Source organism: Littorina saxatilis, linkage group LG17, assembly GCF_037325665.1.
Source record: "Littorina saxatilis isolate snail1 linkage group LG17, US_GU_Lsax_2.0, whole genome shotgun sequence".
NCBI classification, from domain to species: domain Eukaryota; kingdom Metazoa; phylum Mollusca; class Gastropoda; order Littorinimorpha; family Littorinidae; genus Littorina; species Littorina saxatilis.
In genome coordinates, this window is record NC_090261.1 from 66,484,055 (window position 1) to 66,510,411 (window position 26,357).

The 26,357-nt window shown below is 42.5% G+C and overlaps 2 protein-coding genes across 3 annotated transcripts; one reads left to right on the plus strand and one right to left on the minus strand.

The window, feature by feature from the left end:
- Positions 1 to 2,614: 2,614 nt before the first annotated feature.
- LOC138952226 (putative deoxyribonuclease TATDN3) lies at positions 2,615 to 12,435 on the minus strand. Of its 2 annotated transcripts, none has more exons than XM_070323844.1 (12): positions 12,302 to 12,435; positions 11,745 to 11,777; positions 10,195 to 10,268; positions 9,511 to 9,556; positions 9,239 to 9,292; positions 8,867 to 8,929; positions 7,800 to 7,877; positions 6,187 to 6,218; positions 5,821 to 5,876; positions 4,943 to 5,055; positions 3,789 to 3,869; positions 2,615 to 3,098 (listed from the first exon to the last, which is right to left on the minus strand). In XM_070323844.1, exons 1-12 carry the CDS (start codon positions 12,383 to 12,385, stop codon positions 2,955 to 2,957), a joined length of 858 nt encoding a protein of 285 aa, XP_070179945.1. In that variant the 5' UTR covers positions 12,386 to 12,435; the 3' UTR covers positions 2,615 to 2,954. The 2 variants fall into 2 exon arrangements, with proteins under 2 accessions (XP_070179945.1, XP_070179944.1); XM_070323843.1 differs by lacking the exon at positions 3,789 to 3,869 and adding an exon at positions 3,533 to 3,613 and having other exon boundaries at positions 12,302 to 12,423.
- A 74-nt stretch (positions 12,436 to 12,509) lies between these two features.
- Positions 12,510 to 25,535, plus strand: LOC138953380 (uncharacterized). The gene is made up of 4 exons (XM_070325179.1): positions 12,510 to 12,818; positions 14,647 to 14,725; positions 16,905 to 17,065; positions 25,383 to 25,535. The coding sequence occupies exons 1-4, from the start codon at positions 12,648 to 12,650 to the stop codon at positions 25,533 to 25,535; spliced, it is 564 nt and encodes a 187-aa protein (XP_070181280.1). The 5' UTR covers positions 12,510 to 12,647.
- The last annotated feature ends 822 nt before the right edge of the window (positions 25,536 to 26,357 follow it).

Genomic DNA, 26,357 nt, shown 5'->3' on the forward strand with positions numbered 1-26,357 from the left:
GCCCAAAGAAGTTGCAGCCGCGGTTAGATTCGAACAGCGAGAAACGTGGTGCACTGTGGAGGAGATGAAAGAGGCGGCGTTTTGCCGAAAACTTCGGAAACACTTCAAGCGTCACTTGGAGAGCCATGTCTTTGAGAACGATGGCTTCATCTCAGAGCCGCGCTGCGAGTTTCGGGTGCACAAGCCTGACAACCCACGACAAAGACGCCACTTTCCTGATAGACACTGTGAGTGTGTCCGTGTTGTAAGACGAGATGAACTCTGTGTGTGTGCCCGTATGAGTGTGTGTGTGTGTGTAGGTATGTTACAAAGTGCGCACGCAGCTCAATTTTTGACGTCATTGAAAATGGCCCCCCATTTTCTGATCACTCACACTGGCTCAGTTTTGGGGTCCTCTTTTCTATTCTTTTCCAAATTTACATCACATGGGCACCCTGTCGAAGACGTAGAGCACATTCTTGACTTTAAGATTGAGAAAGATGGCGAGTCCAACACTGTCGAGCTCGCCGGCCAGAATATCGGGCGAAGAAGACACACAAGAGGTACTTTTATAAAACAATTTATAGCCTTTGAACTCATATGAGACCCCTCTGAACAGTTAGTTTGACCATTTTCCTGCTGTTTCCCAAAGTTTCAAGTCGATAAAGCGATGCGAAGTACCTTTAAACGGATGCGCCGCTTTGCGCCCGGATTGTCACCATCCAACATGGCGGTCGGTAAAGTTCGTCTGCTCTCAGTTTCATACCAACTTACTAAAAAAAAAAAAAAAAAATTATTTTTATTTTTTATAGTTGTTTAATAGAGCTCTGAACAGTTGTTTAATAGAGCTCTGAGCCTTTCTTTTGATACCAAATTGAACAATATTGATAAACAAATGTGTGGGTTACAGTTAATTTTAGCTGAAAAATGTCAAAAATGGTTTCAATTTATCCTCTTTGCCTCTATTACGAATTTTATTACTTTAAAAATTCATAACTCGGGTTACACTTATCCAATCTCAAAGTTATATATACCATTGGAATGCTGATTTTCTGCTCTTTCAAGTGATATAGATCAAAATGTTAAATGAAGATTTTGAATTTTTTTGTAACATACCTAGTGTGTGTCTGTGTTCGTGTGTAGAAAAGAATGTGACTAGTGTGTGCGTGTGTGTGCCCAAGGCGACTGCTGTTCGTCACCGTGTATACTGAAAGTAACTGATGTTACAGTTAATCTGTGAAACCAGGGAATACGTGTATTAACTAGGTAATACATGAATTAACTGACGGAAAAAAACAGTTAATTCATGTATGCACTGGACTTGTGATCGAAAGGTCGCAGGTTCGAATTCGGGCCAGGACGGACACGGGTCAACTTTATGTGCAGACCCAGAGACGGAAGCCATGTCCCACCCCCGTGTCATCACAATGGCACGTAAAAGACCTTGGTCATTCTGCCATAAGTGCAGGTGGCTGAATACACCTAAACACGCAGACACCTGGGTAGCGCGACTCCGTTGCTGCTAGCTTTCCACTGGGAGGAAGCGACCCGAATTTCCCAGCGATGGGACAATAACGTAATGAAATGAAATGAAATGAAAATGACCTAAAATAGTTTAGTTAATACACGTATTCCCTGGTTTCACAGATTAAGATGACCAACAGTGGTCCCTACAACCAGGGACCTATAATTATTAGGTCTATGCTACAACGTAAAAGATCCAGATCCAGAACTGTAACATATATATACGCAGAAGCAGGGAGACTGAGAGGAGGAGTGTTATATTATGTTTACATATAATTATGCCCCTGTGTGTACGCATGCCATGTGTGTTGAAGTCGGTATGAGTGGAACCATCACATGCCAGTATAGGGCCCATTCAAGGCCTAGCTTTGTCAATATTCTATGTACGTACTGTTCCTGATTCAGTTCCACAGAGAAAGGGAGAGTCCTGAACATTAAACAATCCACGAGTTACACTTTCCTGCTAGAGTAAAACCATCATTCAGGTTACTCAACCAGTTTTTCTCAATTTAGTGTATGGCGTTGTTTCGTTTCCATGTCTTATTTTTTCTTCTTCTAAACATTGACTGATTGAGTGTGAACAATAAAAATTGTACTATTTGTTTCAGTGAAAACGATATGGACTGTGATGTAATTGGATGAGAAAACCGGAAGCCAAAGCAGCTGTATTCACACATCATTTTCTTGTAACAAGTGCTAAACAAAATCCTTTATGGACACACATGCGAGGGAGAAAGACAGACGGACAGACAGACAGACAGAGAAATGGAGAGATAGACAAACAGATGTTTTTTGACGGAAGATGTTGCTTTAACAATCAGTGAATGAGGGGAAACACACACAGACACCAATACACACACACAAGATGTTGCTTTAACAATCAGGCAAAACACACACAGACACCAATACACACACACACACACACACACACATTTGCACAAAAGAGAGAGTCTTTGTGACATTGATTGAATTGTTCAAAAAGAAAAAATTGAAGTCTTGGGAATGTAAAATGTTACCTATCATGCTGTCTTAAAATTGTAATCAGAAGTTTGTGCAGAGTATTGTTTTCTGGATTCTTATAACTGCACTTTTTTTTTATTTTGGGGGGGGGGGAACATTTGCTATAGTTTAATTATGTCAAGTGTGACACATGTGCTACTTTAGTTTTGACTTTTTTAATCCATTCAAAACAGAAGACTAACGTCATACAATGTAATATTTTGCTTTGGACTGAATAAACATCACCCAGCTTAATATTTCTGTCAGTTGAGCAAAATGAATGTAGCTGGTTCTTTGACACAATAGCACAGTACATAGTACATTTCAAATTGGCCAAAATCTGGCAGGTTATTCCATGACCAGGGATGGGAAAAAAACAAAAAAAACTTGACACGCCCAGGCAACAAAGCATTTTTTTTAACTTTTTTTTTACACATAATTATTTATTTTTGTCATCTTCGAACAAGTTTTGCCAGTGTGGGAAACAACTTGATGGCATTTTGCGTTGTGATCTCTCGGACTTCATCAACAGAAACTTTCTTGATCTGTGCAATCCACTCACAGCTGATGTTGACATTAGCTGGAACATTGCGTACCTGAAACAAGAGACAGTACAAATTGGTCAAGACTTTAACCTAGCACAAAATGACATTGCTAACAGGAAGAAAAAAACAAACATGCACGCATATTATCATTCACTCTTGCCAGCAAACACACCCTCCCACACACACATTCTCCTTAACTCATGCCATGCTACTAAACAGTGAGTGTGTGTGTTTGGTGTGTGTGTGCCCCTGTTGCCACCGTGTGTGTGTGCGTGTGTGTGTGTGAGTGCCTCTGTGTGTGCCTGCCTGCATATGCGTGTGTTTGTGTGTGTTTGTTTATGTGTGTGTGTGTCTGTGCGCACATTTGTGTATCTGTGGGTTTTTTCTTTCTGACAAGCAACGAACACAGAAGTTAATAACAGTGACACTGCCCTGGAAGGATTAATGGCACAAGGCCATGTAAAGCAGTACATGTACTTTCTCACCCCTTTTTCTGGTGACAGGGCTGGTGAATCCGTTTCTAGAACCAAATGGCTCAGTGGTAAAGTGGATACCAGTTTCTGAGTCTGGATGACAGAAACACAAAATAATATAAAGAAAAAGAAAACCAGGTATTACAAAGCCGTCACATTATTAATTGTACTGTAATCCTTCCCAGGAGTGTTGTGCCACATAACATGATCTAACAGATCTACATGTCAAACTATAGAAGTGGCTACATGGTGATGACTGCAATCTCACCGTTCTGTCTGGCCCCAACACCGGTGAATCTGTCTCCAACAAAACATTACTTAGCGGCACTGCAGACACAAGCTTTTGTTTCTGTTAAAATGAAAAAAGAACGCACACATTTTTGATGGAATATGAATAATATCAAAGAAATTTAGGGGAAACGGCTATAAAGTTTTGAGAAAAAGTAACCCAGAATGCACCTTGACATTTTTCCACCCAGAATGCATATTTACATATAATTATTTTCATTTTCTGTTTTAATTTCTTCTTCATTTTTTGTCCATCAATGTTAATAAATAGATGCTACATAGTACATTGACCAAGAACACTTCTATCTGAATGTATTTTTGTGGCAGCTGTCATTCTGGATAAAAAAAAAAAGGTACAAGTACAGTGGAACCTTCCTTTTAGGAGTGACTGTGGAGAGGGAGATCAGACTCCAGAACATGTTCTCCAAGCATGTCCCCTCCTCCACCAACTGCGGATCCAGACATGGCCTGACCAAACAGATCTGAGGACCAAAATGTGGGGAGCACTGGAGGACCTGGAAAGAACGTCCATGTTCGTGGCATCCTCCCGATTCTAAGCCTGACACAACCATCGTACGAAGAAGAAGAAGGAGCCCCAAATTAAACCCCCCTCCCCTTTTAGACTCTTGTTTTCTAGTTGTCCTGCTAACCTTCACCGTGCTTCGTGGATCATGGACGACCCATAGCCTCACAAAATCGTCTTTATCTCTGAAACTGTTTGGCGTTTTTAATTGAGACTTCATGCAATCTCTAATCACCTTACGACCATCCCATTGCCCAACTTTTGAAAGATTATCTTTGTAAACAAACAAACGATGACGTAATTTGAACTAGACAGTCCGGATGATGTGGGTCGTGGACGACCCATATGGAATTACGTAAGGATTTGTACGTTGTTTATCCTTATTCGGATGGCGTGGGTCGTGTACGACCCATACTTTTTACGTTGAATCCTTCTTTGGAAAGTACACAACCCACATCATCCGGACAGTGTAGTCCCAGGCGTGATCCGGTGAAGGTGAATAAAGCCAGAACAGGACCTCCATTTTCACACTTCCTCCTTGTTTAAGACCTGATTTTCTCCAGATTCTTTGAGGTGTTAGGGGGTTCCGTTCTACATTTGAAGTGAGTTACCTGGGGACTACGACAGATGGAGGGAGGGACAGAGAAGTAATATCCACACTGAACACCTGACAGCGCCACTGACGCTCTCCCGTCAAATGCATGTAGCAGCACCTTGCTTGCACCTGCACACATGGCATCGGCAGTAAAATCAGTCAACATCACAAAATACACCTTTGTGACACCCGGGCCGTGTTTATTTCTGAAAACTCAGAATCTGGTTTCCGCAGACCCACATAATAAGCAAAAGAATCATTCAACACAATAATTATAGAGTTTTGAAGTTTTGTTGTTGTGTTTTTGAAATTAATTGGGCAAAGTCGACGGTGCAAAGTCTACTTTAGGAAGCTCGCTGCATGAAGCTTTGATGCTTAATTTTTCTGTAAAACGTCCAATTTGGGCTTAATTAATGACAGCATTTAGGTTGAACAAGATATCTCAGATATAGCCCCATGGAAGATTCATCATCACACTGAATGAATCTTGAAATGTCTGCTCTTCTCTCAACATGTTTCATCATGTAAACAGCCTCATTATGGGGATTGTTGATTGAATGCAGCTAGCCAATTAAACAGAAGGACATGAAACCTGAACTGTAACATCTCTAAACTAATCTCCTTATTACACTCATACAGTGAAGATACACAATTGCTGTGAGACCATGATTGTGGTGCAAATGCTAAGGTGCAGGATTTCACCAAAGCAGACAGCCTTCTTTCTTACCCAAAACAGAGTGTTTTAAAAGATACATATCAATGTTGGCAATTCTGTGTCTCAACACAGCTCGGACCAGTTCTTTGCCGTAACTGACATTTTTAACAATTGAAAATGCACAATTGGAATCGTTTTTAGTTTGAATAATGTTGTGTTTGAGAAGAGGTGAGCCATACCCAGGTCTTTGAGCAGGTTGATGGTTGGTTGACCCGCTGACCTTGAGTGGACATTTCTAAAACCAAACAGATGAAACAATCAACACAGCACTTCTGCCAGGAAATGCAGCACAATAGCTTTCACCGTAACTCTACACACACACACGTACGCACACACACTCTCTCTCTCACACATACACACATACTAAAGATTAAAACAAAATGCAGAAGAAAATAACCATGGGATTGAGGACTGTCTGCTAAAACTCTGCAAGAAATAAGAAATCTGCTTTTTTTTAAATAATTCTGTACTTCAAAATGATAGTATGGGGGAAGGTAAAAGGGTACCTTAAACCACACAAAGGTAAAAATGCTTTTCATACTTACATAGGTAGGTCATGCTTCTGAGCCAGCTTCACCTACAAGAAACAAACAATTGTTAATCAGGTCGACAGGTGTACATTACTACAGATTATAAGATAATCCCCTTCGTTCTGCTGCTGACCCACTCCGCCTTCACATCCCTCGCTCGAAACTCGCATCTGCTGGTCAGTGTGAATTCCCCTCCGCGGGCCCCTCCGTCTGGAACTCCCTGCCGCTTGAGCTTCGCCAGAGTCCCTCCTCTCTTGACGCGTTCAAGAGTAGGTTGAAGACTCAGTTCTTCCCGTAGCTGGCTGTGACTTTCATGTTCGACGCGATGTGTTGTGCCCCAAATGACATCCTTGTGTTGTGCTCTGTGAGAGGTGTTTTGTGTGTGCTTAAAGGCACAGTAAGCCTCCCGTAAACCATCACAGAGCTCCCCGAGCGTCTAAATTCAGTACAAGCATACTTCCATTTGAACGCTCACCGAACGGGAACATCCTGGCTGCTTTCTGTCGAGCGTGAGACATTTTCAAAGAATTTATTTTCGTAGACTTGTTCGTTAACAACAACGGCGCCTCGTTTTTGCGCTAGACCTAACTTTTAAAATCTAAATAATAAATTGACAGCTTGTTACACAAACATTCTTTAATCATAAAAGAATTCGTTTTTCATCAAGACAAGATCAGAACAATTCAAAGTTGTGAAAGTTTAAAAAAAAGAAAAGCCCGGAAGCAGGGTCACGCAAGGGTCGTGGCAGACGAAGGTTTATCAGTGCAAATCGCCGTTCCTCTCAACAGTCAAAAGCCATCGCTAGAGTTCTTGTGAACCACAGCCGTTGTTTCATGCATAAAAAACGTGCTATTGTAGATAAGCTCACATCGAGTCGCATTCATGACTAAATGACGACTGCATTGTGAAAAAGGAAAACTGGATCACACGGGTTCACGATGGCTCAGGGGTAAGATAAACCACGCAAAAATAAATTCTTTGAAAATTGTTCGCTCTTTACGGAGGGCACCTAGGATGTTCTCAATTGGTGAGTGTTTAAATGAAAGGGTGTTTGTACTGTGTGTAAAAGCCTGACCGTATCTGTGATGGTTTACGGGAGGCTTACTCTGCCTTTAATATTATTTTGTTTGGACCTAGCTATTGATGTGAACATTGTATGTTTATTAGGGTCTGCTAGTGTGTGAAAGGGTTTATGTCCGTCTGTAGATGTTATTTTGTTTGTTTGTAAGTCCTGTGTTGATAACTCTTCGACAAGCACTTAGAACTGTACCCACGCGATACGCGCGATATAAGCTTCTTATTGATTGATTGATAAACAAGTGTTGTCTTCATCTGTAAACATGCTATCAAAATAAGAAACAGACCACCAAGTAATACATGTATCAGTAAGACTAAGTCTCACCTGCAAAAACAACGTACTGGTAAATGTAACGTTTTGTTTTGTCAATAATAAACATTCCAATTACCTACTATTCTAATTTTTTTTATTCTGAATTTTGGAACGTTGGCAGTCTATCTGCTTAGAAATCAGTGGTACTACCCAGGACGATGTATTAATGACACATTTCCTAAACATTAGCAAAACTAAGAGAGCCCATGCTTGCAAGCACTGTAGCATGATGCAGTACCTGTCTGGACAAAACCTCTCTCTGTGCGGCTTTGTCTTCAGGCGTCTTGCACCATCTGGGGGTGAAGTCAAGGCCAATCTGAACAACAAAATGTCTCTCAGTCAGTGCTATCAACTACCAGTAGCATTGACATAAGTAAAACGTTTCAGAAACTTTTCCTGTCTTTGCGTAAAACTAAAAACGGCAGATAGGGGCAAACTGTTAACGCAGCCCACAGTGAGGTGTGTTTTTCACTGAATGAATCTCAAATTTGATTTTAATCTTCTTTTAGGCTGAGATCCCCCGACCACTGATTCCCACTGATTCGGGAGAAAGCTAAACCTCATTTATCTTGACAGCCTTCTCTTGACAATGACAATGACACACACAGAGAGTATAACTATTAAAACTGAGAAAAAGAAAACACACCAGTAACCAGGTTCAGGGCCGGACCAAATGAGTTGTAAGGGGGGGGTTCCTCCTTTTTGGGGGGGGGGGCAAATCAGCGAAGTGGCGAAGCCACAAGCGCGCGCCTGGAAAGCAGGCGCGCGAACTAGGGGGGTCCGGGGGCATGCTCCCCCGGAAAATTTTTTAAAAACGGTTAAAATCTGTGCAATCTGGGCCTTGTTTTGAGGGTTAAGAGCAGCATTGTTTTGGTGCTAAAACTAGTAAAAAAAAAACCACTCAAAGCAAGGTACATGCTTTTTCCAGGGGTGGGGTTCCGGAACCCCTGGAACCCCCCCCCTGGGTCCGGCCCTGCAGGTTAGGTAAGTTTAAATCAATATTTCAGCATGTAACTGCCTTCTTCAGGATGGTATGGAAAGAATGGAAAATAACTTATACTTATACCTATAACTTATACTTAGAGTATAACTATAAGTATAAGCATTCAATTACAGCATTCATTCATTCATGGTGCCTCACATACATGTATAAACAAACGCGCGCAAGCACACACACACACATTGACACACACACCATCTCCACACAAACTACCCGAAAACAAAATTCTGTTTCATTTTAGTTGGGAGTTAGATCAACATCTCTGATGCGAACACACGAGACAAGAGATACATCCATCCACTGACCTCTCCAATGGCTGTCAACCTGTGACTGTGTTCCTCCAGCAAGTGTTCTGCATCTTCAAATTCCTGTCAGGACACACACAGTCAAAACTTTATGCATTGATACTGGAAATCAATACTGCAGATACTGCGTGAGAAAGGATAAAAGTCAAAGTCTCTCAAACTGGCGTGCAACAAATGGGTTGCCCTCAGGCCAATGCTAAATGAAGTTTTCATTGAAAACAAAGCTAGAATAAAAACCATTACAAAACATTTACCAGTGATGCCGGGTTTGCAAAACTTAATATTTAAGGCCAAAAAAAGTCATATACATGGACCTTCATTTGGAACAAGATGTCATTCAACAAGCACCATAACAAATACAGGCACACTCACCTTTACAGACACACTTCTCTCGCCAAACGCACCTTCCCCACCTTCTGTCACTTTCTGGAAAAGTGACAAGAACATATATATATATATATATATATATATATATACATCTGATCATCAGTGGTTTTGATTTAATAAACATACAGATACTACTCACACCATTCTTGCTAGTCTTTATAAATTTGTAATCAAGATGCGGTTGCAAATCTATTCCTGGAATCTTACAAGCATTTCAGAATCCTGACAGTGACAATGAAAGATGAAACAGAACACACCTGAACTGGATGGAGACCCAAGCATGGTGCAACAAAGTCTGGATATCTGCAAAGAGAAGTGAATGTTTTGTTAAATACATACACGGATGCACCAACATATAGCATCACGTTCCAGCTACTCTGTGCACACTAAGCGATTGGGTTTGGTTTCCGTATGTCCACAGCAGTCAGGACTACGTTTATGGAGGCTAATCAACGTCTTATTTCAGATAAGCTGCATCTGCAGAATTGTCTGAAAATTTCAGACTAAAAGTTCACAGATAAAGTGTGATGTGCACATGACGCATATCCTGGTCAAACTTTTTTTCCTGGACAGCATTTACAAAATGGGATACAAGGGTACGCAAGTGGCAACTATAAGCTGTAATCAAGTTATCTCCCCTAGTTCTGTTATGCACAACGAAAATGTGGCGACGAATACTGAATAATCTGTTATGAACCCCTCTGTAATACGGCTGTTATGAACCCCTCTGTAATACGGCTGTTATGAACCCCTCTGTAATACGGCTGCATACCTCCAACTTATGACACATTTTTGTGTGACCGATTCCTTTTCACTCGTTGTCTTACATTCTCTCTCCATTAGCATCCTCTCCTGGTATCAACACTCCAATGACTAAGACAAGCCAATCAAATAAATGCCCTCAGAAAGACTACTCAGCTGAGAACACCAGTGCACAATACCTGTCGGCCAGAGCCAAGACCTTTGTGAAGTCCGCTGCGGATTCTGACACTGCCACCACTGCAGCCAAGCCTGCCTGGAAATCAAGGTAATCAGCCGTCACTAAGCACTTATTTGACCACTTTTCAGCACATTACCAAATCTGCTAACAACCGGCCGATAGGACTCAGTACCCAAATCATCGCATTACCATTTGTAGGATGAATGTGCGTTATTATAAAATAAAGTTAGTTATAGTAACCACCAGACAAATCTTATTGCTATAAAATCATGCCTATAATACACTTACAGTCGACAGTTAACTCATTCTCTCCCAGGTACGGATATATCCGTACCCACTCATATCGCTCTATCTGACCAGGTACGGATATATATCCGCTCAGACTGTTAGCTTCAGTGGCTTCTTGTAACGTTGATCTAACGCCTGCATTCCAGCATGTTGAGACACAGTTACTACACAGTTACTACAATTCTGAGTGACCTGCTGCAGCACAGCTGGTCTCAGCTAAAAAAAACTTGGTCAACAACATAGCTGGGGTAGAAAGTGTAAATTGGCGTTGTACTACTACTAGGGCCTACAAAAAAAATAGGTGTGGTTACGGTAACCCGACCTACCCTATTTTTAGGGGCCGACCCTATAACTTTTTATTACATTTGTCAAAAAAACAAAAAACAAGAAGAGCAAACGCTCGATCGAGTCACTTTCGCAGTTCTGAATATTATATGAGGCATCAGATGGACAGGAAGAAATTGCTATTCACAACACAATGAGTCACGTTCACATAAAATTTGAGCCCGGTCACTTTTATAGTTTCCGAGAAAAGCCCAACGTTAAGTTGTGTGTTGCCGAACAGAAAAGGCTAGTTATCTCCCTTGTTTTTCTGATAACGTTCGTAAAAGGCTACAGATGTAAATACTTTGATGTAAAGAATAATCCTACAAAGTTTCAATCACATCCGATGAACTTTGTCAAAGATATAAAATGTCTAATTTTTCCTTTGACGCTGACCTGTGACCTTGAAAAAGGTCAAAGGTCAACGAAACCATCGTTAAAGTGTAGAGGTCATTGGAGGTCACGACTAAACAAAATATGAGCCCGATCGCTTTGATAGTTTCCGAGAAAAGTCCAACGTTAAGGTGGTGTCTACGGACGGCCGGCCGGACAGACTAACACTGACCGATTACATAGAGTCACTTTTTCTCAAGTGACTCAAAAAACAACAAAACGAGTGCAGAAAACGCAATGAAAGCGACAGCGCTCGAGTCGCACACTTATTTCCCTGTCAAGTAGGTTTAATTTGTACACATTAGAAAAAAAAGTTTAAAAAAAAAGTGATTGCCTACCTTCCTACCCTATTTTTTTTGGCTATGTTACCTTAACCACACCTATTTTTTTGGGGGGGGCCTAGTATGCTGATCACATAGGCCTATAGTTCAGGCATTTTTTTTAAAAAAACAAGAAATGTTTGTTATTGGAATGTTAGACCAAATGAAACATTACAAACGGGGAGAACAAAATAAGAAAAATTATGTTGTTTGGGACTATACATACCTCTTTTGCTTTGGATATTACATCATCAATGTCCTGCAAACAAACACAAAGCATGCTTGTTATGGTCATTGCCAAAACATTTTAACAAGAAGTGTGCAAACTGACTCAGTGATTGTTCCACTGAACTGCACGTGACAGGAACACGTTCTCTTACTGTATGATATGATATGATATGTTGACAGACTGGTACTTAGGCCGCTGTTGAGCCTTTGTCTGATCTTTTGATCAGTTGCTATCCTAGCCTAACTTTGAGCTAGGTAACCTACACGATCTTTTGACCGTGGCCTATTCTATCAACTTTTTCTTGGCTGGTGGGAATTTGCAGTGAGAGGCATACTGACATGGTGATTCTTAATGGTGTAAAGTGGTGTTAAAACAAAACAAAACAAAAACAATTTGTTGAACTTGAATTTGAAGTGAAGAACTAGACTAGAGAATTGAACATAGTTTTCACTGTACACAAACGTTCAGACAAGAGATGTGAACATACACAAAAACACATGCTCACTATACATCGCTTTGCAATGCCAAAATAATTATCTTTATCCTTTCACTACCTGTGTAAATTCCTCATCTGTCAAGTGTGTGTGAACGTCAACAAGAACCGATGCAGCCATAATTATATCAGAGTGATTTCCCATCCTGGTTTTGCATCGTCTGCTACAGGTGTGTGAATTTTGTAATTGTTCCTACCAAGATTGAGAAAATGTTACCTGTACCTAGTCAGTGGGTCCATTAATGAAACTTTAAACATATCTAAAGTATATGCAGTTAGTTCTCTCGTCTAAGTTACTGTGTAAAGTGAACTGGTCCAGTGCGAACATACACTGAGATCAGTGGAATAAGGGAGATAAGCATGCAATAGACATTGCGCATGCGTAGACTGCACCGCCAAATTTCAAAATGGCGGAGAATCTCCAAAAGTCAGATAACTCCCAGAAAATCGCTTGTCGCAGTCGGCAGGCAGTGAATTTCAAAAGCAGAATAATTGTTGAGAGTCTTAAGGATTCCTTGGATAAAAATGAAGAAAGAACGGAACAGGGCAGACGACTGTACTTGCAGAAGTTCGAAGAGGTTGGTGGAACTGGAAGCTGTCTGTCTCTCTCTCTCTTTCATTGTTTCAATCTGTTTGACAGAGTAAACACACTGTGTACTTTTTGTTTGTTTGCTTAACGCCCAGCCGACCACGAAGGGCCATATCAGGGCGGTGCTGCTTTGACATATAACGTGCGCCACACACAAGACAGAAGTCGCAGCACAGGCTTCATGTCTCACCCAGTCACATTATTCTGACACCGGACCAACCAGTCCTAGCACTAACCCCATGGCATAATGCCAGACGCCAGGCGGAGCAGCCACTAGATTGCCAATTTTAAAGTCTTAGGTATGACCCGGCCGGGGTTCGAACCCACGACCTCCCGATCACGGGGCGGACGCCTTACCACTAGGCCAACCGTGCCGGTCTGTGTACTTTGTTCATTTTTGTTGTGAAACAGGTTACTATTGTACACTATGTATGTTGCTATCCAGTTTTAACATGCTGACAAATGGAGTATATATGGCTGCTGCATAAGATTAATTTAATTTAAGCAATCAGTGCCGAGTGGGTGGGAAGGGGACTGGTATTTATATTCACTGGTTGTTTGTACTCACAGTACTGTGAGTGTGACTAGAGGGACAGAGCACTTGGCTGTTGACAATTGACATGCATTGTGTATTGTATGACAGCATGTTTATGCTGGTAACGTGGTGTGACAACAGTATACAAATATATTTTTTTATCATAGATGTAAAACTAGTAAGAACACAATTTCAACTTACTATAAGGCAGGTTTCACGGTTTTCATTCCGCGACTCCAAAGGTGTCGACTCTAACTCTAAAATGACTTCATTGCAGGGATGTCGTTAGGCATCAGGCATCGGACATATAACGATGAAAATCCCCAAATGTCCGATTCACATTGCCGCATGTCGGTCACATGTCCTATCGTTTTAGCCTGAGCGTGGTCATTGTCCGATATGTACTCCATTCCTTCGGACAGCGCGATATTCGTTAATTTTCATTTCAAGATACAAATCTTCTAAAAGACCGAACGCTCTCGTGTTCAGTTGACACTGAAGTTGCCAGTGCCGCGTGCGGATCTTTTCTTTTGTCGGGAATTCCCGAACCGTTTGCGGTATGCGACGTTTGGGCATAACTGTCTCGGTGCAGCGCACTGATCTAAAAATAGTGGATTATTTTTAGATCAGTGCATGCTACAGGAGTACGGGAGACAACTCCAACTGACTAAATTTGTCGTCTGCTTTTGCTTTCGATACCAGACGAAGCACTGAATTATGCCGCTGAAAAAAAACCTAAAGCCTGCAAAAGATCAGCATTAGATCAAACCGATCATTTTGTTTTTCAACTTTTATCCTAATCATGCAGTTTGTAATCAAAGTAAGAGCTCTGAAGTTGTTCATGTTGGTTTCTTTTTTGTGGTTTCTTTGAAACTAAACAAATGCAACATTATACGCACACTGTGTTGATGTATTTACTATATTATGTGTGTGTTCTACAGCGCGCGCGCGTGGGTGTGTGTGTGGGCGCATGACTTTGGAACAATTCCATGGAATGTGTTATAAGCTGTTTGGCGCAAATTCATAATGTCCTATTACACTTTCTGAAAGCGGTCAAATGTCCTATTGATTCTGAAGAACTCAGGACATTTGTCCTATAGGTATGAATTTGTAGCAACATCCCTGCATTGTTATGCTTACAAGAGCAGGTTCTGCAAAATTGGAGGCTTAAATGCCAATGGATTGTGAGCTATACTATAGTATGAATTTACATGCTAAAGTTCAACATTACCATGTTACACTTTTTACAGTTATTTTATTACAATGGTGTTTTTTTCTTCAGATTTATGAAAAAATATCCCAAGAAAACATAGAGGTGAATGGAGAGGCTTTGGAAACAGCTACAGCAGACACAACTCCTGGTGAGATTTTGGATCTTTTAAGTTTCAGTTTGACTAACTAAGAGTTTTTACTTATACTGTTCAAAAAAAGAAACGCATAGTTGCTACTTGCCAAATTTGTTTTATTTTTCGAAAAAATTAACAGAAAATCCAATATTTAGATTATTTGTTTGAAATTTGGTATGGACACAGTTGAATGCACACACAGTTCATTTGCATCTTCAAATCAATCAGTCAATCAATACGATTGGGTGCCGAGGCTGTCAAGTCAGTAGGGGGTGTGACTGCCTTGAGCAGCAACAACTGCCCGGCACCTTCTGGGCATGGACTGGATCAGATGCCGGATATCTTGCTGTGGGATGGTGTCCCACTCCTCCTGAAGTGCCTGCAATAGATCGCGGTGATTTGCCGGCGCTTCTTCTCGCCTGCGCACACGTCTGTCCAATTCATCCCAGAGGTGTTTTATCGGGTTCATGTCTGGCGACATGGATGGCCAGGGAAGCACCTGGACATGGTGGTCGGTGAGGAACTGGGTGGTGAGTCGTGCTGTGTGCGGGCGAGCGTTGTCCTGCTGGAATATGGCATCCTGGTCAGCCAGAAGAGGAAGGGCGTGTGGGCGCAGAATTTCCTCCACGTATCGCTGGGAAGTTATGCGCCCTTGGACGTGCACCAGGGTGCTCCTTCCAGCGGTATTGATCGCCCCCCACACCATGACGCCTCCACCACCATGAACGGGTGCCTCATCCACACAGTTGGGCGCGTAACGTTCGTTTACTCTCCGGTAGACCCTCCTCCGACCATCATGTCGCTGGAGCAGGAAGTAGGACTCGTCGCTGAACCACACGTGTCTCCAGTGATTCCGGACGGTCCAGCGAAGGTGCTGGTTGCCCCACTGCACTCGGTTCTGGCGATGGCGGCGGGTGAGGACGGCTCCTCTGTGAGATCTGCGAGCTCTCAAACCAGCTTCATGCGGGCGGTTCCGCACGGTCTGGTCCGATAATCGGTGTGGCCCGGGGAGAGCCTGGACAGAAGATGAGGCCGACAGGAAACGATTCCGGAGGTGGCGGAGCCGTATGAAGCGGTCGTGAGCAGCAGTTGTCGCCCTTGGTCTTCCCGCTCGTGGCAAGTCAGCAACGGAGCCAGTGGCTTGAAACCTGACCCACAGTCTACTGATAGTGCTCTGGGACACGTGGAAGTGCCTGGCGATTGCACTTTGACTTTGGCCTGCTTGTAAACGACCCAATGCAATTTGGCGGTCTTCTCTGCTCAATCGGGCCATCTTTCGTCGCTGAATTGTCGTCTGATTTCTTTGTGGCGAACAATCCGCTTTTATGGGTTTTGGAAGACATGGTGAGAGCTCAATATTCCCCGAGTTTCACGAGATTACACTGAAGCATGACGAGTGGTCATGCCAAATGAGCAATTTTGACATTGTAGCCAATGATAACGCATGCGTCACGTGCAGAGCTCACTTGTGGCAATGGACGAAAGGTCGACGACCAGATAAACATTTTCTGCAGTTTGGTGGATATCCTTGTAGCCATATAACTAAATTAACCAAATATTACAAGCTATGCGTTTCTTTTTTTGAACAGTATAGTTAAGTTAGTATTTTATCATTAAACTTAAAGGTATTATCTACAGAACATTTGGACATTGGTTGAATTATTCAAACATACTATACATACAAGTAAGTGCAAGTGAGGTGAGGGAAAAATAAGGAAAGGTAATTCTAATCTCACTCAGTTATTGGCAGAACTTTCCCAGTTATGACTATGAGTCTAGTCTATGAGAGTTAGGTCACGTGTCACTGTCAAGTTAACATTTTTCCTGAATGCTGACTTTTTTCTCTCATTCTTATGATTCTGTAAAAAAGTGAACCTCATGAGTAACAGTCAAATCACAGTTTCATATTAATACATTGAAAATGTAAATTGTAATAACTAATACGTACATGTCTGTTCTCATTAAATGAGAGAGGGTAGTTGCTAAGTTAGCTTGTGTGTAGGTGCAACTTATTAGATGTCAGTTTCTTTCTTGGAAAGAAGAAAGAAATGTGAGTCAGGCAAATGAAAACCTTTACCAAATGGCAAATAGCACTGTTTTGAAAGTGTTTCATACTCATAGTGCAGGTGAGAAGCTAGCTGCATAGAAACATAACATATGGTATGTATTAACTATTATTTCACTTCAAATGTAGAGTATGAGCCAGTGGACCGACAGAGAGAGGTGTGTATCAGTGAGGAGCTCCTGCCCCAGCTGGACAACTATGTGGTCAAGGTTGCCAAGCGACGCAAACGCTTTCCCCGCGCCTGTTGCAATGCTGTCGGTCAGTTCGCAAACCATCAGGCGCTCTACATGGTAAGCATCAGTGCCGTTCTGTGAACTAAAACTTTGAGGCATCCAATGATCCACATATTTGTTTTCTTTCAGTTTCCTATAGCCAACTTGCACAATACCCCGCTTGGATAGCTCTCCGGTGCGAAAGATAAGGAAGGTTCACTTCCCTGCGGGCACATTTTTTGCACTCTGTGGAAAAGGTTGTGGGAGGGTCCCAACCTTAGTACCGAAGGGTCCCAACCTAGTACAAAGTATTTGTTGTCATCTCTAAGTTGTCCTCTGGGGTCTGAGAAACCAACCTGGCTTTAGTATCTAAATGGTATACCGGACTCCGCCCTGTGGACTGAACTAACAGGGTTAAAAACAAACATTCCGCAGTCCTAGGTTACCACACGGCGAGTAAAGTGGCGTCGCTTTACTCTTTTACTTTATTTTTCTTCAGGCCCTGAACCCCTGCCCAAATTTTCAGCCATTTTAGGACATAGAGGACATAGGATATTTTTTTTGGTAGCGTAATTTGCTAAGGGTACCTACGGGTCATGCCCAAATTTTCAGCCATTTTAGGACTTGGAGTTAGAATATATTTTTTAAGTAGTAGGAAAATTACAGGAATAGAGTGAACCAATGTACAGATACAGTAGTACCTGCCATATCCGGTCACCCATTAGTCATTGCAAAGGTGACCGCAAATATCAGGTGGCCGTTCATTACAGGCCCCCTCCTCCTCCAAAAAAACCCCAAAAACACGATCAAGTTTTCATGAAGAAAAGAAAGCGATCATCCACGAGCCGCCGATTCATTGTCTCTGTTAGTTTTGCTTTCGTTTATACATCTTAATTATTTGCGTGTTTAACTCGATCGTCCTGGCTAAGCTATTGTTTCGTATGTTTCTATGTGTGTTGTTTGGATTATTATATGTATTTGAGTGTCAGATAAACAAGTGTTTCAAACTCACATCAGCTGTGATCGATCCGGAAGTGACTGCCGTAAATGTACATGTATGCGCATGTCTGTATTTACAGTTTGCGCATGCGTAAGTATTCATGTCGTCTGCTCGTGCTGTGCCGTCTGTGCACACAACACACACACACACAGGCGATACATGTGTTAACAGTTATAGAAAGTGGACAGGTGCTGATTTCTAACGGCCAGATAGCAGGTGGGAGGTGGGTGGGCGGGGAGAGCCACAGGCGCTCGCCCGCGAAAGTGACAAGTGGCCGTTAAGTTGCCGCTCCTGTCGAGTAAGAGGGGCACCTTAGGGCAAAAATCAGTGACCGTTGACCGCGTCAGACAGGTTAACGGCCATTAAGAGTCAATTATAGAAGGAAAACTCATTAGTCATGGGAAAGCTGGCCGCTCCGGGCAGGTTCACGCCCACGAAAGGGCCGGAAATGGAAGGGACTACTGTATACAGTGAAACCCGGCTATATTGAAGTGGCACGGGACCCGGGAAGACCTTCAATATAGCCAGAACTTCAATATAGGCAATTCTCGGTTATATTGAATTTCCCTCCTTGTTCCTTCAGAAATTCAATATAACTGAACTGTTTTTCACTATACGTTCTTATTTCCGTGTCCACACATTGCGTTTGATGTGAGATATATTCCCATTAATCTTTCACCTGTTGGCTGTTGTTCTTCGAGCCTCCTTGCTTTTTTCTGCACACACACACACACTCACATACACACAAACACACATTCCATATTCCTCAGCTACTTCTGGATTCCTTTCTTTTTTTGCAGCCAGTTTCCAGCTTCTGAATAAGCTCGATTTTTGAGTCACTTGAGAAAAAGTGACTCTATGTAATCGGTCAGTGTTAGTCTGTCCGGCCGGCCGGCCGTAGACACCACCTTAACGTTGGACTTTTCTCGGAAACTATCAAAGCGATCGGGCTCATATTTTGTTTAGTCGTGACCTCCAATGACCTCTACACTTTAACGATGGTTTCGTTGACCTTTGACCTTTTTCAAGGTCACAGGTCAGCGTCAAAGGAAAAATTAGACATTTTATATCTTTGACAAAGTTCATCGGATGTGATTGAAACTTTGTAGGATTATTCTTTACATCAAAGTATTTACATCTGTAGCCTTTTACGAACGTTATCAGAAAAACAAGGGAGATAACTAGCCTTTTCTGTTCGGCAACACACAACTTAACGTTGGGCTTTTCTCGGAAACTATAAAAGTGACCGGGCTCAAATTTTATGTGAACGTGACTCATTGTGTTGTGAATAGCAATTTCTTCCTGTCCATCTGATGCCTCATATAATATTCAGAACTGCGAAAGTGACTCGATCGAGCGTTTGCTCTTCTTGTTCTTTTAATTGTCAGACTCACCCTTTTTACATTTAGTCAAGTTTTGACTAAATGTTTTAACATAGAGGAGGAATCGAGACGAGGGTCGTGGTGTATGTGCGCGTGTGTCTGTCTGTCTGTCTGTCTGTCTGTCTGTGTGTGTGTGTGTGTAGAGCGATTCAGAGTGAACTACTGGACCGATCTTTATGAAATTTGACATGAGAGTTCCTGGGTATGATATCCCCGGACATTTTTTTTCATTTTTTGGATAAATGTCTTTGATGACGTCATATCTGGCTTTTTGTAAAAGTTGAGGCGGCACTGTCACACCCTCATTTTTCAATCAAATTGATTGAAATTTTGGTCAAGCAATCGTCGACAAAGGCTGGACTTTGGTATTGCATATCAGCTTGGAGGCGTAAAAATTAATTAATGACTTTGGTAATTAAAAATTCGAAAATTGTAATTAAAATTATTTTTTTATAAAATGATCCAAATTTACGTTTATCTTAGTCTTCATCATTTTCTGATTCCAAAAACATATAAATATGTTATATTCGGATTAAAAACAAGCTCTAAAAATAAAAAATATAAAAATTATGATTAAAATTAAATTTCCGAACTCGATTTAAAAACAATTTCATCTTATTCCATGTCGGTTCCTGATTCCAAAAACATATAGATATGATATGTTTGGATTAAAAACACACTCAGAAAGTTAAAGCGAAGAGAGGTACAGAAAAGCGTGCTTTGCAGCACAGCCCAACCACTACCGCGCTAAACAGGCTCGTTAATTCTTCTTCTTCTTCTGCGTTCGATGTACTCGTTAATTTCACTGCCTTTTGTACGAGCGGCGGACTACGGTCATTGTGAAAAAAATGCAGTGCGTTCAGTTTCATTCTGTGAGTTTGACAGCTTGACTAAATGTTATTTCGCTTTACGCGACTTGTTTGTTTTGCAGCCATTTTTGCTAGTGTACAAAGGGAAACTACTTGCATGAACAAGAGAAATTAAGTCGGGGAGATCTACGCACCACAAGACTACATGGCGTAGCTGTCAGAGGCCCGCGGCATTGTTAGACTTTAATTGTTATCAGAGACCTCCTGACTCGAAAGTTGATGCTGATTTGGCCTCTCCCCTTCCTCAACTGATTGCGCTGACAGAGGCGTGTCATATCATTCGGCGCCCGCGCAGTCATTGTTCTTAAAAATAAAAAGTTAAACAAATCTTTGGAGCAAACATTTAATATAGCCAGGTAAAAACGTCCCGTGGGCGGAATTTTTGTTTCCATATAGCCGGGATTTCACTATAGCCGACTTCAATGTAGCCAACATTTTTTAACAAAGAAAAAGTAGAGCTTCAGCCGGGACCTGAAAAATTCTTCAATATAGCCGGGATTTCAATATAGCCTACTTCAATATAGCCGGGTTTCACTGTACTTTCTGGGCGGGGATGTAGCTCAGTCGGTAGCGCGCTGGATTTGTATCCAGTTGGCCGCTGTCAGCGTGAGTTCGTCCCCACGTTCGGCGAGAGATTTATTTCTCAGAGTCAACTTTGTGTGCAGACTCTCCTCGGTGTCCGAACACCCCCGTGTGTACACGCAAGCACAAGACCAAGTGCGCACGAAAAAGATCCTGTAATCCATGTCAGAGTTCGGTGGGTTATAGAAACACGAAAATACCCAGCATGCGAAGTTCCTCCAAAAGCGGCGTATGGCTGCCTAAATGGCGGGGTAAAAACGGTCATACACGTAAAAGCCGTGGGAGTTTCAGGCCATGAACGAACAAACAAACAAACTGTACTTTCTGAAAAGAAACTATGCCTTGTATTGAGTTGTTTTCATGATTTGTTTTGATTCAATACAATTTTGAACTTCACCTGCCTCTTCTTGATTTTATATTCTGTGTGTCTGCTTTTCTGTTGTGTGATTGCCATCCTGACAAATAACCTTCAAACACGTATAACATCTAAGACACAGACACAGACAGTTAGAGTTAATGTGAAGCTCGTCTCACTTTCGGGATACAAATTGGTGTCAGAAATGTGAAGCTAAGACCGCTCGGCTTTACACTTGGGTACTTTGAATGAACTTTAGGATTATTCTTGCGGCTAACATTGCTGCAGCCCACTGCTGCACAGTGCAAATTCACCTTTTTCAAGGTGAAGTGTCTGCACTGAAACGCAACCTCTCACAGAGCTATCAAAACATGCCCGCAGTTTGAGGCAGATCTCGCAAGACCACGCAAGGTATTGCAGATTTATCACGCGACCTTGCGGCGCTGGCCGATAGGGCAAGTTGCCTATTGAGCACTCACCTGTTGTTTGTAAGTCTATCTCTCCTGATATAGCCTTGGGAAAGTGGTGTTACAAAATGTCTAGTTAACACAATCCCTGTGATTACATTTGTTTGAGATTCATTCAGGTTGGCAGTCTTTAGAGTTATGTGTGTTCTGTATTGCAATAGGGGTGTGTGTAGGAAGCAGTGACATTCGATTTTAACTTGTACCGTACTTTCCGGGTGACAAGGCGCTTCGTTATACAAGACGCACCCCCTTCTTTTAAAAAAAAATTGTAATCCAGTCACCCATTAATAATAATAATAATAATAAAGATAGCTTATATAGCGCCGCTTCACAAATTTAACTATGCTCTTAGCGCTGTACATCGAGATATAACAATTTCAATAATATAAATACAAAGATGATATTATAATAATACACATTTACAAATATCACTCACGTGCATACATCCTCGTGCACACCACGCGCATACACACTCCCACTCATTAACAAGTGCTTCCATCCCCCTGCCACTGAGATGTTCATATACCCCCCTGGACAAGCTCACACCATGTCCGTCTCCTCTCTGGACTGTACATACACTCAGCAAGAAAAAGAAAGACTAAATGCAAATTTCATACAGAACCCTATAGCTCAATCAAAGCTGAAGCAACTATACAAAAAAGACACATTCAAACAACAAATCTAACTTCACCTCTAACAGTCTATAAAGATGGTAAGGACAATTTACAAGGATTCGCGAAAAAGGTGCGTTTTAAGGGAACTGCGGAAAGAGTCCTTAGAAGCAGAATGGCGAACGGAGGAAGGGAAAGAATTCCAGACAATGGCAGCCGCAGAAGCAAACGAGCGATTTCCAAAAGAAGGCAAGCTTCGCTCGAGAGTTTCCAGTTTGCGACTGTCAGCGCGTGAGCGGAGGTTGTAGTCAGAGGGATTGTCATATGTGACGAGCAGTTCCTTGAGGTATTTAGGGCCATCTTCAAATTTGGCAGAGAAACAGATACAAGCAAGCTTGTATCTGATACGAGCGGACACGGGAAGCCAATGAAGGGAACGAAGAAGTGGTGTGACATGATCAAACTTCTTAGAACGATATATCAATTTGGCGGCAGAGTTTTGTACCTTTTGGAGTGACTCGACAAGTTTTTGATCACAGCCATAGAACAGGCTGTTGCAATAGTCTATTCTGGATAGAACTAGAGAACAGGCTAGAGTTTGAGCGGCTTGGGGGGTAAGATAGTGGCGGATAGAACTGATTTTCCTTACGTTACTGTACGCAATTGTGCGGATGTTTTGGACGTGCTGGGAAAGGTTGAGGAAGTGGTCGAAGGTAACGCCAAGATTAGTCACAGAAGAGACAAAGTTGACGTCGCTATCACCGACATGAATGCTAGAAGGCAAAGAATTTTCAGGGAAAGATCTGTACTGGGACCTGACAAGCATGGATTCAGTTTTCGAGTCGTTTAGCTGTAGTTTGTTAGCCGTCATCCACGCCTTTACAGCAACAACACAGTCTTCCATTTCACTCACAGTGGTATCAATTTGATCAATCTCACTGTCTTTGTACAACTGGTTGTCGTCTGCAAAGGCGTGGTGATCGATAGGATACTGTTTGACGAGGTTAAAGAGGGGGTTCATGTACAAAACAAAAAGAACTGGACCTAACACGGATCCCTGAGGAACACCGAACTGAAGGACTGTGGATTCTGAACTGATGCCGTTTACCACGACTGTTTGAATCCTATCCGACAGATAGGACTCAAACCAGGACAGTGCAGAACCTGTGATGCCAAAAGTTGCCTCAAGGCGGGCTGTCATAATTGAGTGGTCAATGGTGTCGAACGCAGCGGACAAATCGAGAAGCGTGAGAACAGACACTTTACCGTTATTGAGAGCCATCAGAAGGTCGTTTACAATTTTCAACAAAGCAGTTTCAGTGCTGTGGGCAGGTCTATAAGCCGATTGGAGGCTGCTGAGAAGATTGTTTGATGAGAGGTGGGCATTAAGTTGCAGCAAGACCAGTCTTTCCAAGATCTTTGAAAGAAACGACAAGTTCGAAACTGGTCTGTAGTTCTTTAAATCATTGCGGTCGAGGGATGATTTCTTTATCAGGGGTTTGACAAGAGCTTGTTTCATGACAGACGGGAAAGTGCCAGAGAGAATTGAACTATTCATGACGGAGGTAATGTGAGGTAACACTGTGTCCAAACATTCAATCAGCAAATGTGATGGAAAAACATCAAGATCACAGGTTTTTGTACCAGACTTCAAAATTACTTTCTTCACATCGGACTCAGTCACAGGTTCAAACTGACAGAGAGGTTTGCCGTGAAAACAGCATCCAGCATCAGATTGTTGGGAGGGGGGTGTTTTGTCAAGATTGTCTCGAATGGTCTTTATTTTGTTCATGAAGTAGTTCAAGAATCTCTGTGGCAGTTCAATTGACGGAAAGATGGTGGGAAGTGGGGATGGGGTTTTGTTTCCAAGTAAGTTGTTAGTGATGCTGAATAGCTGTTTAGATGACAAACACTCTCTAATTTGTTCCGAGAAGTAGTTGGTTTTTGCAACATGAACAAGCTTAGTGACAGCTCTTTTGGCGGAGTTGAAGATCTGTTTATGAATAGTTAGTCCAGTCTTCTCGCACACTTTCTCAGCACGTCTCCTGTTCTGCTTGGCTGCTTTGACGTCCTCGCTGACAGAATTGAACCACGGAGCGCTCCTTTTCCTGGAAATAGTCCGTTGCGTTGCAGGAGCGTGGGCATCCAACGTCGTCTGCAGGCAGGAGTTGAAATCGTCTGCCGTCAGGGACGGGCAGCTGGACAAGCTGGCTTGCAGATCGTCGTTTAGAGCAGATCGGTCGATGGCACGGATATTCCGGACTGTCACCACGGCAGGTGGAAGAAGGGGGACGGTGATGTTGAGTTGTGCCATGACACAGGAGTGATCGGAGGCAATAGCACTGGAAACAACGGTACTCAGTACTAACTGATCACTCTCTCTGTGCACCAGCCAATCCAAGATATGCCCCTTGACGTGGCGGGTCGGTTCAGTGACGGATTGGGCAAGGGAAAAAGTGAACAGCAATGGAAGTATTTGACGAGTGAGGGGATTTTGGGGTTTATCGTAGTGGACGTTGAAATCACATTGGACGCAGGGGGCTGATAGGGCGCACCAAAATGACCCAGTTTTTGCCATGAGAGGTGGTTCCCCTGTCATATCTGAGAGAGGAAACACTTCCTGCACCGGGGTCAATGACCGGTCAGTGACCGACTTTAACTGAGTGAAAATATGTGTGCTCTGTGTGTGGGCCAGATCAAAGGCATTGTGATAGCTGGGTGGCCTTGTTTATAGACACGACCTTCTTCCCAGGGGTCAATGACCCAGTTTTTGCCATGAGAGGTGGTTCCCCTGTCATATCTGAGAGAGGAAACACTTCCTGCACCGGGGTCAGTGACCGGTCAGTGACCGAGTTTAACAGAGTGGAAATCTGTGTGTGCGGCCAGATCAAAGGCAGGGCAGTACCTAGTCGCTGAAACATGCCTTATCACAAGTTGTTTGACTGGTACTCAAGCGGTCTCTTTGATTTTTTTCGTATTTCATACACGGATTAGGCCCTTGTTATACAAGACGCAGGGGACAAACTCGAGGAAAAAAGTCGCGCCTTATGACCCGGAAAGTAGGGTAGTAATATATTTTCACATTGATGTCCATTGGTGTATATACATGTGTGTATTTTGTGTGTGCAGTCGAAGGTGAAACCAAGTGCACAGAAAATTGACCTTGACCCAGTTAGGCAACAGGTCAAGGATGCGATACGCTTCATTGACTGCCATCAGCTCCAGGGTCCATGTGCTGCACTGACCAAGCTGACAAAAGTGAGTCTATGTTTTGCCAGTTAGTACAGTAATGTTGGCATTGTGTGTTCAATGACGTACCTTCTTAGGCCCAGAATAAATTCAATGTTCCCGGTTCCCTGACCAAGTCTATTTTTTCTCCCAACCCTTGGATTTTTTTCCCCTCCCCCTCAAACACACACACCACACACAAATTAATTAAAAATGATTTTGCAGACTTTACCATGAAAGTTGCTCTTCTCTCTCATGTAGGGGACACAGCTTGCACGCTTTCTGGATAATAAAATGTCATGTGCATCTGTGTTAATAAAAATCAAACTTCCATTAATAAACTAATTAAAAAAGGTAACAGACCTACTGACCCTTATTTTATTGGCCTTGTCATCAGAGGCAAAAACCTTTATTTATGTTGGCCTAAGCATCCCTCCAAGATAGAACTATAGACAGTACTGTCATAATACACAATTACCATCTAACCCAGCAAGAAGCAACCAACAAGTCAATTTGAAAATTTAATTGAAAATTACAAACTATTTGTTGCTTCCTGTGGATGTCAAATATGGGGGGGGGGGGGGAATGTGTGTGTGTTGCTTGTTGGGTGTTAGGAGGAACAAGAGTGAGACTTGGAGGAACAAAGTGTATCTTGTTGTAACAAGGCGGGGGGGGGGGGGGGGGGGGATGTGTGTGTGTTGCTTGTTGGGTGTTAGGAGGAACAAGAGTGAGACTTGGAGGAACAAAGTGTATCTTGTTGTAACAAGGCGGGGGGGGGGGGGGGGGGATGTGTGTGTGTTGCTTGTTGGGTGTTAGGAGGAACAAGAGTGAGACTTGGAGGAACAAAGTGTATCTTGTTGTAACAAGGCGGGGGGG